The sequence below is a fragment of the Plectropomus leopardus genome, chromosome 12 (genome assembly GCF_026936395.1).
Source record: "Plectropomus leopardus strain MGB_pleo_1.0 chromosome 12, ASM2693639v1, whole genome shotgun sequence".
Classification (NCBI taxonomy): Eukaryota; Metazoa; Chordata; class Actinopteri; order Perciformes; family Serranidae; genus Plectropomus; species Plectropomus leopardus.
Window position 1 is genome coordinate 31,596,625 of NC_142187.1, and position 15,832 is coordinate 31,612,456.

Genomic DNA, 15,832 nt, shown 5'->3' on the forward strand with positions numbered 1-15,832 from the left:
ATATAAAAGAAATTAAAACATAAGAAAGAGGCACTGCACAGACATAAAAGACACAATGTGGTTAAATTATATTAGTATTTGTTTACATCAATCTTTTTCATACCCTTATAGCCCAATTCAGTAATTTTTCTGCAGTTTTAATCTGTATAAGTCCAAATCATATTTAAATTCCAGATATTACAACAGATTCTTCAATTTCTGCAGAAAAGTCCCTCAATCGATATTTGTCCTATTTTTTCCAGTCATTACCTAAAAGAACTGATTTACACATAGAAATAGAAGAAGGGTCATCCCCATTGTTTTGCAGTTTTAACTAAATAAGTTTCACTTTAAATTATAATTGTGCTTATTTGTTGTGAATTAATTTAATTTCCCGTCCTGACTATTGTGTTACCTCACAGCTCAGATATCTATGAATTCAAGGAAGTGTAAAGGAAGAGGCCCACTGCGGGGCTTTTAATAGGCTTAACCGTTACTCATTAAAGCACACGTAAAGAAATACTACACGGCTGAGTTTCCCATTAACAGACATCGATGTGACCAAAACCAGTGTGAGAAGTCAAGTAATAAAGAGCTGCATCCATAGCCCAAAATTGTTTTATTAAATTCATAATCACCGCTATAATGTTAAGTGAATCCTTCATTCACTTTAACAGTAATTTCATAAACAATCTCTTAAATACTAGCCATGTAGAAAGCTTATTTCTAGAGTAGTTGGAGTCCTTTGGGTGCAGAGAATCGCGCTGATCCTCGTTTCTCGGCGTGTCCACGATATGACAGCCTACTGAAATCAAAGCCTACTGTATCTGCATGTCGCTGTGCTGTAGTGGCACGCTAAACCAAAGTGGTTCACGTCTCCGGAGATGATGATGCGTCGCACCTTTTAACAGGTGTTTCCCCACGAGAGGAAACGCCCTCTGTGAGTCCATGAGAGGTATAAAATAAAACGGCTAACGGAGGAGAAAAAAAAACAAAACAGGATTCATCAGTTTGCTTCATTCTTTGAGGCTTCATCAAAGTTCTCCACGAGATCTGCAAGACAGAAAACAACAAAGTACATCAGGATTTATCCCGCGAGCAATTTGTGAAGTGATATTTATCCTTTATTTCTAACACTGTGACTGAAGAGTTGATATAAACTGTTTGCAAACAAAGATGCAGACAAAATCCTTATTTTTACATCATTTTCTTGGCTGACAAAGTGACAACACGACCCTCAAAAGATGCATTTCATCATTTTGTAAACATTATCTGCTCAGGTGACGTTGAAAAGAAGCAGCTCTGTTTCAAGCTGTTGTATTTATCTTGTGTATTTATTATTTGTATGTTGTTATTTATTGTGGTGTCTTTTTTGTTGTGCTGACCTGAGCAGAATGAGCTTCTCATGAGGACAATAAAGGACATCTAATTTCAAATGTACCATAATCCTGAGAAGCGAATCTAAAGTATCCCAGTAATTTGTAGCAATAATTATCTGCATGTTTACCTGGTACATCGTCGTCCTCTTCTTCTGCAATTTCCTCCTTGACTGCTTTCATGTCCATTGCTGCAAAATATATAAAGAAAAAAGTAAATAACCTGATAATTACTGCAGATGCATGCCAACAAGTGTGCCCGTACTTGTGTTTCCACCAAAACGTGAGCGTAAAATGACACGATAGCATTACTTTAAATGTTTGTTATTCTTTGCTATACATTTTTAAACTTATTGCCGTGTTTGTTTTTCTTGTATTTTGTACCTTGGATTTTAGATTTGAATGTTCATTATTTATCATCACTTACATTTTTGTTCTTATATAATATGTGTAAAGTTTTTTTTTGTGTTCTTTTAACTAGTCTGCACTACTGAGGATTACAATGCTGCAATTTTGTTGTGCTTCCATGACGACAATAAAATCCTCGAATTTTTACTCTCAAAATGTCTCATTTCTACACACTGTCACAACATATAAATTCTTCGAACTTAAACTTCTCCAGTGCGCCAAGAAAGCAGGAGAACTACTCTGGATAACTTATTTATCCGTTTTGGGATATCGAAGAAACAATAAGGTGAACTCTGTGGAAGAGCACCTGCTCCGTCTGTCGATATTAAGGGCTCAATCTGAGCTAATGAAAACTCAACAATTCTTATTTTCAGGTAATTATAAACTACTGAAAAGGTAGGTATGAATATTATATACCATCTCTAACAACAGGTGGCCCTAATTCTACGCACTGGGCCTTTAAGGCCTAATATTTACAAAATTTAAGGCATTTTCAGACATTTGATGGATCTGCAGACAAGCTGTCAGTCTTTGCTTTTCTTCTGATTTTTTTTGATCTCTTGCATAACCGGTTTCTGCAGGTCGCATTTACAGACTGAATCTTTACTGCTTCTCCAGTGATACTAAACAAACAAAGCTGTCGCACAAATCTGCACGAGTACACTGAAGTTTTAAAGGCAGTATTTTCATACTGCGTTTCTGTTTTAGGAAGTTTTCGTCACAACCGGCTGCCTGTAATGTTTGGGTCTTTTATATGTCAGCAGTTTGAAAACACGGAGACTCTGGTCCTGAGGTTGGTCACTTCTCTCACTGCAGCACCCTTTATCCTGAGCCTCCCTAAAAGCCGAGGATTTTGCCGACACCTCTAAAACTTCTGAGAATATCTCTGCTGTTACACGCCCACAGAGGACCCTGACATTGCGCCTTTGCGTGTTTAGGCGTGTGTGTGTGTGTGCGTGTGTGTGTGTGTGTGTGTGTGTGTGTGTGTGTGTACTCACATTGCCGTGGGAACTGCTCGGCCAGCTTGCGCAGGCTGCTGAGGCTGTCGGCTCCCAGCTGGCTCAGGATGCCTGGCAGCATCTCTGTCAACTGCTTGGTCTCGGCGTGGCCCGTGATGGCGAAGGTGTTGGCGGACAGAGACGCCTGAACTTTGGGGTTGTTGAAGTGGATCACCGTCCCGTCATCTTTTATCATGTTCACCTGAGGAAGCAAAACCCCCGCAGGCACACTTAGAGCTGATATAACCTGATACAAGATGCAGCGTCAAGACATGAAGTTCAGATGTAAAGGCGATGCAGCTTCCAGAGCTCTGATCTAAAAATTACTGTTGAGGTAAAGAGCTTTTTTATCTCACGATGACGCTGAAAAACTTGTTAATCCTTTTATTTATTTCTCGTCGCTGGACTACTTCAATTCAATCCTCGCAAGAAAACATAAAAAACACATTTGTTGAAGAAATTCCTTTCTGGCTGTGCATTCCTCTATTCTGGTCCAACTACTTTAACCATTATTATATTTCAATTTAGCTGGTTTTATTTTAGGTAAGCTTTTAATTTTATTGGTTTATGTAATTTTATTTATGTTATGTTCTTTTATTTTGTTAGTTGTTATCTTTTTTTGGTCTCTTTATTTAATTTAATTTTAATTTATTTTTATTCATATGTTATTATTCTCTGTGGTGGTTTTCTTTAAATATTATTAATTTATTTAATAATAAAAAAAGATCAGTTTTCACACACATTTATGTGTTCTCTGTATTGGTTTATTTTTCATTATTATTATTTAAAAGAGGTTTAATTCTTATTTTAATGGATTTGAGTCACTGTTATGGTTGATTGCTTTGTTTTATGCCTCCAACTTGTACCTAACACTTTGCGCAGCACATTGTGTTTCCACCTGGAATGAAATGTGCTTAATAAATTCAGTTTTGTTGCTTGCTGAGTGACATATGACAAAGTAAACTGACAGGAACACAGAGATGTGCATCAATTTTAACAGCATAAAAGTCAACAGCCCATTGACAATGCAACTGCTTTTAAATTCATATAGCTCAAAATCACAAATCACTTTATGATATATTGCACCCTCTGTCCTTAGATCCTCACCTCAGATATTAAAAGAGATACCGAAATAAACCATCACTAAGTTGAAAGTGTCATATATGGGACCTTAGTCTGATATGCAGTGATCACATTAAAATACAAAAGATAAATTGAGCCACAACATGAATGAATGAGACTAAATAACTTGTGTGTAAGTTGCATCTGTGTTTGTGTGCTTTGATTTATCTGAAACATTTTGTCGTAGTGAGTTTGATAAAGGCGATCTAAAAAAATAAACATGACGGATGAAATGATTGGAGAGCGCTTAGCTCAGGCTCTCCCTGTCTTTTATATCTTCTTTTTTTTCCAGGACTCTCAGACTAAAAAGAAAAAAGTTAAAACAGAGCAGCTACAATACAACACTGACATCGATTTTACTTTGATCGCTCACCTCTTCAATTCCTGCGATGTTGTTCACTGCCAGTTTCTTCAGCGAGCCCTGGAGTTTTTTGTCATCAGCTGTTGCCGTTTTGTGAACAACCTTTTTCTTCCTGCGAGCTGTTCCCTGAGGGGAGAGCAGGTAGACAGATGAATTAACCAAAATGTCAAGTAAACCTTAATACCACTGAGTCATGTCAGATTTTTTAATGTATCTGGGACCAATTTTCATTCTATCTTGAACACATAATTTAGTGTGGTAAAAAAGTTTGTACTATCAAAAGCTGTTTTTTTTTTTCATAATTCTGGTGTTTTTAAAGTCAGTAATTTGCTTGAACAAGCGAACATGTTTTTTGTCACTCCCTGCTAATGCCATATGTCTGTCTACTTTCTAATTCTGTCAATAAGCTTAAAGAACCTGGGTGAGTACAATTAAAAACAATGTATTTCTTATGTTTTCCTACTGTTTGTGTCTTGATGTCTGCTGTACATCAAATTTCCTTTGGGATAATAATAAAGTTGAAGTTAAGGTGAATGAAGCAGTACTGGGATGTGACAGTGGTGAAACAAAAAAAGGAGGTGCTCCTGATGCTCTTGTAAGATAAATATTACCCACAAAAAGAGAACAGAGTCCCTAAATGTCCATGTTATGCTGCCTTGTTAAAGCACAAAAATTTAAAAAGCCTTTATTACTGTTGCTTCATAATTAGTAATAAGACTCTCTAGAAATTATAGAAACTCTGTAAACTGTAAGTACCTTTTTCAGCAAAAGAAAACTTTTGTTCAAGGTTCCCACATATTTTCCTGAACAAAAATTTCAAAACTTTTCCTTGACTTTTCAAGTACCCATGATGACATATTTTGAAATATAAATCATCTGGCATAGTTTCTGAAAATAAACTCTCTTTCTGAGTACAAGTCACTGACAGTGTCAGATCTTCTTGTTCATTCTGGTAAAATATGAATAAATTAAATGTATTTGAGAATATCAATGTGGTGCATAACAGACACATGGTCTCTGTCACTGCAAAAATAACAAATAACGCCACCTAGCGTGCGTCTGAGGGCCTCACACTGCATTTGAACAAAGCCACAGAGGCCACAGATTTAGGGGCCAGTGCTCTGCCCCCATAAAGGGAATGCTGAGGTCAGGAGGAAAGACCTGGCAGGTGCTGAACGCCATCACGCTCCTTAAAATGAGCAACAACTGAGCAAACCATTGGACAAACCTGGAAGCCCGAGTTAGGATTTTAACAACTGGCATTTGTCATCAAAGTACAAGAAATTAAGTAGTATGTCCAAAAATAGCAGTAACGTGTACCTTTCCACCTATCCGGACTTGTGCCTGGAGTTTGGCGAGCTTCTCTTGATTCATAGTGTTCTGGTTGTAAATAAAAACATTGTGTTATTCACATGCTTTTCACACGAGAGCAGTTGACAAATACAATTATGATTATAACTGTATAACTGTATACAATTTTTCCCCGTTTAGAAAACGACGTGCAGTTTAAGGGAGCACATGTGATTACTTAATAACTGCAATAGACATCGGAGCGACAATAATCCTCATTTCTTCATATTAGCACCGAGACAACAGACTGCTAACATCATCTGACGGATAAACTGAAGCCACACTGACTGTCGGCGTTAATAAACATACACTAAATAGAGAAAAAGTATCTGGAGCTAATTTTGTAGATGACATTTATGTCTGGAGCTAGTTCGGTTGCTAACTCGCTAGGAGGCTAATTTAGCTAATATTAGCATGGTTTGGCTAAACAAGATAAACGAACTGTTTTTTGTTCCCGGCGAGGCAAACAGCTAATGTCAGACTTTAAACAAATGATGAAACGAACTGGCTCAAATGTTAACCAGAAAATGAAAAGATTTTTTACCTTTTAAAAGGAATTATCTGGCTGTCCGATGAAGTGTTCACGCTAGTAATGAAGCCGAAACGGTGCGGCTTAAACCTGCGACAAGCTAACAGAAATACACCTTACTTCCTGTTGATGTTTTCACAGTAAAATTACTCTTAGTCAAACAAGTACATTTTTAATTTTATGAAAACAGTGTCGAAACCACAGAAAGAAAAAAAAATCCAAAATATTTCATCATTTCCAGCTTCTGTCAGCTTTAGTCCTTCACATTATGATAACAATTAAATAAATCTTTGTTTTCGTATAATATTATTTTCTTACACGTTATTCATATACTTTTTATTTTTCAGCTATTAAACTGTTGTTAACATTATTATTTTTTTGTATTCTCATTCATTTAATTATTTTTTTCAAATCAGTGTATTTATTTATTCCCAAATTTTATTCTAAAGGTGTGCACATTTTCAGCAAACATAAAATACAAAAATAAATATATTCTTTAAAATTGTTGTAAAGAACATATCAATAGCAGTAATTATGTAGATTGTGTATAAGGGATAATATATAAGTTATAATATATGTGAGTGTGATTTAAAATGTTAAATCCCTAAATATATTTATTTATTATTAATAATTCCCAGCTAAGTTTATTTTGTAACTTTTCTCCCTTCTCTCTCTATCTCTGTTGTTAAATATTAACATTTTCTTTTAAAACTTGCGATTAAAAGCACTTCTTTTGTAATGAAGCTTCAGTCTTGTATTATAAGATGTTTACATTTGTTTTCTATAGGCTACTACTATTCACTATGGGACATTATATGTACTTCCCGATATTTACTGAATGTGATTGTTGCCACACTTGTTCAGTACATTGGTAGTATATATTAAGGGCAAAATATGCGTTGTTATATCTGCAATACCTGAAATCCCTTAACATTTTTATTTATCATTATCATTTTTAAATGCCTTTTTCAGTTTATTTCAGTACCTTTTCTTACTTCTCTCCCTCCTTCTCTTTTGTTTAATGCTGCATTTCCATTCAAAAGTTACAGTTAAAGGCATGTTTAGGCTACTATTGTTCACTTGGACAAATTCTACATACTTACCTTCCCTATACTTGTTGAATGTGATTGTTGCAATGCTTGTTCTGTACATTTTTTAAAATAAATAAATAAATAAGAAAATTAAGAAAAACTTTTTAAAAAAAATGTATTTAGAGGAGGTATGAATGGTAGCATTTATTTAAGTGGCATATTAATAATAAAAGGGAAAAATATAAGTTGTAACATTTTTTAATGCAATTTAATACAGGACATCCCTCAATATACATTTTGATAATAAAAGGGAAAAATATAAGTTGTAATATTTTTGAATGCAATTTTAGACGTAAAATCCCTAAATATATATTTTAATAATAAAAGGGAAAAATATGTCGTAATATTTTTGAATGCAATTTAATACGTAAAATCCCTAAATAGATATTTTAATAATAAAAGGGAAAATACAAGTCGTAATATTTCTGAATACAATTTTATACGTGAAATCCCTGAATATATCTTTTTTTCGTGTATTTATTATTTTTTTTGCCTTTATGTTTCTGTTTTCGCACCGATTTCCGGTCTTTAATCTGACTTTCCGTCGTTTAACTTGACGGTCTGAACGTGTGGAGCCGCAGGCGGCGGGCAGCGCGAGGCAGAGGAGCACGCGGTTGTGTGGATGTGACGTCACGTGAACGTGAAAACGTGACTCACAGTTAACCAATGAGAGGACGAGGGAGGGAGACTCGCGCATACTGACGCGCGCACGCCCACACACACACGGCCCTTCAATAACGTTACCGGGGGAGACTTTTATTGTGAAATGTAGCGGTTGAACATCCGGGTCTGTGGTCCAGTTTCAGTCACTGCCGTTAGCTTCCAGCCGTTAGCTGTGAAGGAAGAAAGAAAAGGCCGGTCAAAATGCAAACGTCTCTGCTGAATATTGTTTTATTTTCATCCCTGCAGGTTTTGTTGTCTTTGTCGTGCTTTCAGGACGTTGTCGAAGCAGCGAGCGGAAGAGGTGAGTTGATGTTTTTTAAATTAAATATACAAACTGAGCAGGATGTCTGGTCATTCATAGTGTTACGTTACCACAGCCAGAGGTGAGCTAGCTGTCTTTGTATGCTGGATCACAGAGTCCGGGTCCCGGACAGGAACTGTACAGACGCTCTGCTCTGTCACACGTACTCTTTAATATCCAGTTTTTCAGGTTTGCCCACTTGTTTCACAGCCAGCACTGCTTTATAAATCATTTCCTTCAACGCTAATGTTAACTGTACACGATTATTACATTGAGATTAGACCAAACTTTATAATTATTATTATTTTTTTTAATGCTAAACATGTTTAGCAGTTAGAAATCACAGTACGGTATTATCACAATGCAGTATTTTTTTAATGTAATTTTTTTATTTTTTATTTTTTATTTTTATTGAGGCTCTCAGAATCAGTGACTTCTTATAAATCACTTCTTTAAGTTTATAAACATACTTTAGTGTGAATTTGTCTTTTTTAAAATTAATTTTACGTATTTAATTTGTTTTATTTACTGTCATTTGCTAGTTTATTGCTTTTTTTTACATTTGTTTTGTTCTACATTGACATTTTGCGTATTGCATTATTTTAATTATATCTAAACTTTACCATTGTCTTCTCTAACTTGTGTTCAGTTGGAAATTTATTTTTTAATTTATTTTCTAGTCTTGCATTTTGTAAACTGTGTTTTTTAGGGTGCTATATAGATATAGTTATTATTATAAAGTCATTGCAATTTTAAATGTGTTGCGATACACTGAGTAGTGAGATATATTGTGATTTATTACTTTTTCAACCGCAAATTCTGTCTCCTAAGAAAAACATAATTTCTTTTCCAATCATTTTTATTGCAGCAAATTTGATCAAGTGGAAATCAAAAACAATTAATTTTATTATTCTCGTAGGTTACCAAAAGTTTAATTTGTATTATTAATATAGATAATTTATACAAAAAAGAAAAATAATTTAAAACAAACAAATAAACGAGGTGTCCCATTAAAGCAAACAATCCAGTTTGAATGATGTGCACTTGGGTGCAAAAATAAACCTAATATCTTTGTGCAATTGAACCAGTCAAAACCGTTAATAAAACACGACTTCAGATGCGTGTGCTGCTATTATTTAGTAGCAGTGAAAAAACTGTGCATCAGTGTTAATATGTGACAGACTACAGGCACGGCAATATGAATGGAAAGAAATATCACAGGAAAACAACTTAATAAGATGTACTGAGGTGTGTATCACAACGCATGAGGCAAATGTGGTGAAAACAAAGAGATTTAACTTATTTAGCAGCTGTGTGTTTTTGGCTGAATAGCGCTCGGCTCTGATTGGTAAAATTAAAAATAAGTTTTTCTGAATTGGAAACAGAAATCATATAGTAATTATATTTAACACAACTTACGTGTTGTCTGAAATAGCAAATGGATCATAACAAATAATACAATACAAAGTCAGATGGCGACACCTTTGTCTCTGAGTCGACTTCTCCCTGCAGCTTGATATTAAATTACCTCCATTCACTCGTTTCCTTAAACTTCTTTCTGTTGAAACTGTATTTAGGGCGGACCCACCCTGTTGTAGAAATATAATACTAGTTACACAATGCCGGTGTTCTCATTAATTCATTTTCTCTGACAGGGTTTGGAGATAACATCCACTGGAGGACGCTGGATGATGGCAAGAAAGAAGCAGAGGCCAGGTGAGTTCACAGTGAGAGCTGAAATATTTCAAGCACTCCCCGAAACCCTGCTGAGCTGCTTTTTGTGCAACAATTGGCCTCAAGACCTGAAACGGCTTTTAAAGAAATCCCACACACGTCTATATTTACAATAATAAGTGGAGCAGACTGATGGCAGCAGCTCTGACAGTATTTTTATTTAAAGATGTGCAATTATATCCATATGCAAGTAGTGTGCATATTTCCTATAAATAAATATGGTTTTTTTTCCTAGACCGTTTTTATTGGCACATCGTAATTTTATTTTATTTATGTTAGTTTTTGCACCTTTTTTTAAAAATCACACTTGGCACCTTGTTTTTAATTATCTAAGATTTTAATATCTTAATATTGTTATATTTGTAATTATTTTTTACTATCGTATTGTTTCCTTCGCTGCTTCGTACCTCATAGCTGCTGTAATATTGTGAATTTCCCCACTGTGGGACTAATAAAGGATTATTATTATATCTCATGTTTTTTATTCAGAATATTTCGAGGCTAAATAAACTGAAGTTAGTAGTTCTGAGAGTTCAGTTTTGGTGTTGATAAATGTTTCTGTGCGTTTGCATCGACAGCGGGCTGCCAATCATGCTCATCATCCACAAGAGCTGGTGTGGAGCCTGCAAAGGTAAATACAATCTTTTTTCCCCTTTTTTATTTAGGAACTGCTCTGTCATGTCAATTTAAACTTTTACACCTACTGAGATTTTAAAACATACGACAGTAATAACCACACAGGGTTCCCACAGTCATGTAAAACCTGGAAAATCATGGAATATCACAATTATGTTTTTCAGGCCTGGAAAAGTCATAAAACTGTGACAGTATTCCTCTCTGGATAACCTTCTACTTAATGTAACATAATTGTATAATTATTTTGTTGTTGTCGACGTAACGCAGCTCTAATGTGCGTCAGTGTGACGTTTTGTTTACCAGCACGTTTTTCCCACTTTATGTTTGAAGAGAGTTTGAATCTGATATTATAAAAATGTCGGGCAAGAAAAGAGAAATGTAATAATGGGTCCTTGAAAAGGAAAAGTTTGAAAGTTGTGTGGGAACTCTGACCGTGTTAAAGTTTCAGTGCAAAACTCTTGTGTAGGCAAAGAAGGAACAGGTAACAGATTACAGTTAGATACAGATTAAAGTTTCTAACTCTGCAGCTTGTGTACCAAAATGTTTGTCCACTTTCCAAGTTTGAGGGAAGTTAATGTGAATTATCTGGATGGGAACTCATTTTTCCGATTATTCTGACACATGATCACAGTGTATCTTTAACTCACAGTTGGGCTGCAGGGAAATGTAGTTTTTGCATAAATCAAGTTCAGTTTTATGTTTAAAAGCAAAATCACAAGTCATTCAATACAACAAGTTATGCAACTTACGATTTTGCCGAGTAACTTCTTTTATATGGAGTATTTTTTTGTTGTTATTTGGTATTGACAGCTCACGCAGTAAAGTTAGATATTTCTACAGATTTATTAGAAGACAAAAATAGAGCATGGGGTGTTTTTCTTTTGAGATAAATTTTTTAAAAATTGACCAAAAAAATGGAACAATTTCAAACAAAAAAAGTCGTGCAGAGCGACTTTTAATGATTAAACAGCACAACATGCTGCAGGGGAAAAGATCATTTAAGTTTCATATTCAGTCGACTGTTTATATCCAGTTTGAGGCGTTTAGAGAGAAAACACATCTATCATATCAGAGCGTATGCAGATGAATAAACATTAGTAAGCCGTCCTACACGCTCAGCCGAACCACCATCTGTAATGTGGGCAAACAATTCAGACAGGAAATTATTATTAAAACTGGCTATTGTTTTCATGACAATACGAGATAACAATTCATTGTTTTGTCTTTGCTTTTGCAGCACTGAAGCCCAAATTTGCTGAGTCCAAGGAAATCTCTGAGCTGGCACACAACTTTGTTATGATCAACCTGGAGGTGAGTTAACCTCAGTTAACCACAGTTCAGCTCTCTCTTAGATTTTATTACTGTGCTGGCAGTCAACAGTAAGTCTGTGAAACCTGGACTGACATCTCGGTTTCTGTGCTGCATCCAGAAACTTTTCACAAGTACTGAAACATTTGGCCCCTGAGCAAACTGGTGCAGTTTCTCTCAAAAACATGGGAAAGAAAGCAAACAGCAACTTAGCAAAAATGTCCCACAAACTGAAAGAAATTAGGAGATTTAGATTTTTTTTTACAGCTAAGGAGAAATGTCCACAAAACTATTATTTTTCATCTTAACATAATGATATATTTTTAAAATTATTTTACTTTTCAAGCAGTTTTTTCAGGTCATTATTTTTTTAACTTTCATTTTATGGTTTATTTTTACTCACGTTTTTGAAAGAAATCAAGCCAATGTGTCCAGGGTACAAAGGGTTAACTTATATTATGAGGTGGTTGAGTTTTTTGTCTTATTATCTCTTACTTGAACAGGATGAGGAGGAGCCGAAGGATGAAGCCTTCAGCCCCGATGGCGGATACATTCCTCGGATTCTTTTCCTTGGTACGGAGGGGGTTGAGTCACTCTGCATGTGAACACTTTGTGGGATTCCTTTGGAGAGACTGACAGCTCAGTTTCTCTTCCCGAATAACACGTAGAGCTTGATAACGTTCCAGCAGCGTGTTTTTGGACACTGAAAATCCAGCGATAAACGCAAACTACTTAACAAGAATTGGTGTTTAACTGTGATGTATATCGGCCCGTACAGAGATCATGAAATGTCCTACTTTTTAAACTTTTTTCAGGTGTTTGACAGAAGGATAAATGGCAGAAAGAATTAATTAATAGACAAATGATTTGCTTGCAGAATTGTTGCACTTTTTTTTTTTTTTTTTTTTTTTTTAAAGAAAAAGCACCTAAAATTTACCAGTTTTAGATCATTGTGCCTGTAGGCCCTATTATTAAAATGTCTGGTATTAAAATGTCTTATGTCTATTAATTTAAGGCCTTAAAAGTCAATAAATAGTCTTACATTTTAATTTAGAGTTAAATTTGTGTATTTCATATGTCCATCTTTTAATTTCTTTTTGTCAAAATTAGTCGTCTTCTGTGTGAAAGTCACTGATTTTTAAACGTACCACTGAACCTAAAACCTAAAACCACTTAGAAAAATGTAGGTTACTCACTCCGATAACTATATTCCTACATAAAACTGACCTCTGCAGGGGACCACATACGTATGTACTACTTACCTTTAAACTTACCTGCAATGCTTGAATAAGAAAAATATAATTGAACTAAAAACATGTCTTAGATTTTTACAAGAAATTATCTTAAAGGTCTTACAAACATCCAGTGTCTCATACCTGTAGACTCCTAAGTGCTAATATTTGCTGGTGTTATGTTCTTTCTTCTATAATAATGAATTAATTACATCTGGATTGGACATCACAACAGTTTTAAGACATCCAGTTGGGTTTTGGGGAGTTTTTACTGAGCGTTTTTAACTATTCTGATGAACAATTATTCATTGAAGAAAATAATTGTCAGATTCATTCGTCAAGAAAAGAACAGCTAGTCGCAGCCTCTAAGTTCTAAGCTATTGTTTTGATTTTAACTTGATCCAAACTACTGACTCTTCACAGATCCCAGCGGTAAAGTCCATCCTGAAATCACCAACAAGAACGGGAATCCAAACTACAAGTACTTCTACAGCAACGCAGAACACGGTAAGTCTGAAGCTACTGTACGAGGGAACTGTTTGGTGTATTTAATGCGCTTTTAATTCTTCAGATTTTAATAATTTTGGCTGTGTTCATGCATATGGCATTCATTTTGGCAAGATTACGCATTTTTGTTTAATCTTGGAATTTCCAGCTCAGCTCCTACAATAAGTCTAAAATACACTGTGGAAACTGAATTATTTCATTTATACTGTTAACTGCAAAACCTGCGCCATTGAAACCCATTCATAAAAATATGCATAGTATTATTTGTGGGTGCCATTTTGGGCTTTTGCCTTGGAATTTGAAATTTTTACTATTTTCCAGCTGATGACATAATTTTTATTTTTTCAATATCAATATCTACTTTGCATGTAGTATATTAAAAATAATTCATTTTCATCTAAAAACACAGTGGCATCATGACAAACACCTGGCATTTAAAAGATTCAAATTCTGAAAATGACTAAATATTTGATATTTCTGATTAGGACTGATGTTGGTTAAAACTCGATGAAAGTAGGAAACCATGATAATGTATAATATTTTTTTAAGCCTGATTTTGAAAAGCGCATTTTGTGCGCAGAGCAGTATGAGTGTATTTGACACTGCACAAAAAATAATAATGTATGAAAATCAATGTTGCTGCTAATCATTGACAAATCCCTCATTGTGACAGTAAAAAAAAAATTCTACTTTGCTTATAGTTTTGTGCGCAGTGGTTCGAGTGTGTGAATTATTAAAGGGTTAAGCTCAATAATCATGGCGTTTTATTTTCTGCCTCAGTGGTATACGGTATGAAGGAGGCGCAGGAGAAGCTGACGGGCGACGCCTTCAAGCACGGTCACACCGGAGACGAGCTGTGAGGAGGCGGAGACGTGCATCAGGCTGTAAGGGCTACACTTCCTCTACCTGCGCCTGTGCTTCAGAGCGCCCCGTTACACTCCCAAACTCTCACGAATTATACTTCAGACAGTGAGGTCCGCCTCGCAGAACCAAGCCAACCACTGAAATCGGTGCTTGAGTTTTTGTTTCTGTCCCGAACAGTTTTTGCCGGCACCGCGACTCGTTTTCCTGTCATCGTCCGTTTTAAAAACATGTATATTTGTAATCTACTGTTAATTAAACGCCATGTACTGTACTTACTGTCTGTAGAGGATATAAACAACTCAAGATAGCCAAGTTTACTATTATTAACGCTCACTTACATACACTGTTGTTGGATGGAAACTTCTGGAAAATGCCAAATTTTTAAGGGTAACTTAGGTACTTTTAAACGCGGACCTCATGTTTTTATGTTTTTGTTTCTAGGTGACTTCAGTTTTTGAAATTTGTCCAGTATCGACCTGCAGAGCTGCAGAGCTGCTTCAAAATAATTTTCTAAATCTGCTAATTTCTTGTAATTTGTGGAAAATTTCTTACCAAGTTGCCCTTTTCCCACGTTATTGAAAGACATCCCACCATTCTGTTGATGGTTCAAAGGTTTAAATTCGTGAGAAAAGCGTCTAAAAGCAGAAAAGTAATGTCGTTCCAGGTTTTTAAAAGGCTAAATACACATATAATTTTATCATGGTAGAACAGACTTCATTTAACGTGTATAATTGCCCCAAGTGGTTACATTGCAGCCTGTTTTGCAGCTGCTGGTTCGACCGGAGCAATTTCAAAAATGTTGTTCCCATTAGTCACTTGTAAATAAAAACATGGGAAAATAGTGTCCAAGTTGAAAAATACTTAAGTTACCTTTTAAGTAAATTGCCTTGTTTGTCTTTAGACAACCATGAGATTTTTTAGTTTTGAGAAGTTTCATTAACCCTTTGTAGACTACTTTATCGTTCATTTAAAACCAGTAGTTGTGTTTTCACCCAACAGCAATGACACTTTATATTAGTCGAGATAAATATTTTAACACCTACTGTGATGTGCTTCCAAAGATCCTCTACAGTACGTTAGTTATATCTGTGACAATATTTACCATGCACTAAAACACGCGCTCTGTACTTCTGATTTATCCTCAGTCTTTAAAATAATATTAATTATTCATTTATACCTGCCAATTTATGTATTTATCTATATCTACATGATTGTTTTTTTCCTGTTCTGGGTTTGCTGCTCGTGAAGTGACACTAATCTTTTTTTCTTTGTACTCGAATTAGGGATGAAAACATTGGTTATGTGTTCTTGATGTATTTTATACACGTACACAGCCAAAGTGTGCAAATAAAGTTTGTTGTACTGAGTCGCTT

The 15,832-nt window shown here is 35.2% G+C and overlaps 2 protein-coding genes across 2 annotated transcripts; one reads left to right on the forward strand and one right to left on the reverse strand.

Moving 5' to 3' along the window:
• Positions 1–581: 581 nt before the first annotated feature.
• On the reverse strand, positions 582–6,273 carry LOC121951994 (transcription factor BTF3 homolog 4-like). Its single transcript, XM_042498495.2, has 6 exons — positions 6,139–6,273; positions 5,565–5,624; positions 4,257–4,370; positions 2,762–2,963; positions 1,487–1,546; positions 582–1,032 (listed from the first exon to the last, which is right to left on the reverse strand). The coding sequence occupies exons 2-6, from the start codon at positions 5,616–5,618 to the stop codon at positions 986–988; spliced, it is 477 nt and encodes a 158-aa protein (XP_042354429.1). The 5' UTR covers positions 5,619–5,624; positions 6,139–6,273; the 3' UTR covers positions 582–985.
• Positions 6,274–7,990: 1,717 nt separating this feature from the next.
• txndc12 (thioredoxin domain containing 12 (endoplasmic reticulum)) lies at positions 7,991–15,825 on the forward strand. Its single transcript, XM_042497162.2, has 7 exons — positions 7,991–8,178; positions 9,834–9,894; positions 10,491–10,543; positions 11,786–11,859; positions 12,360–12,429; positions 13,512–13,595; positions 14,376–15,825. The coding sequence occupies exons 1-7, from the start codon at positions 8,079–8,081 to the stop codon at positions 14,453–14,455; spliced, it is 522 nt and encodes a 173-aa protein (XP_042353096.1). The 5' UTR covers positions 7,991–8,078; the 3' UTR covers positions 14,456–15,825.
• The last annotated feature ends 7 nt before the right edge of the window (positions 15,826–15,832 follow it).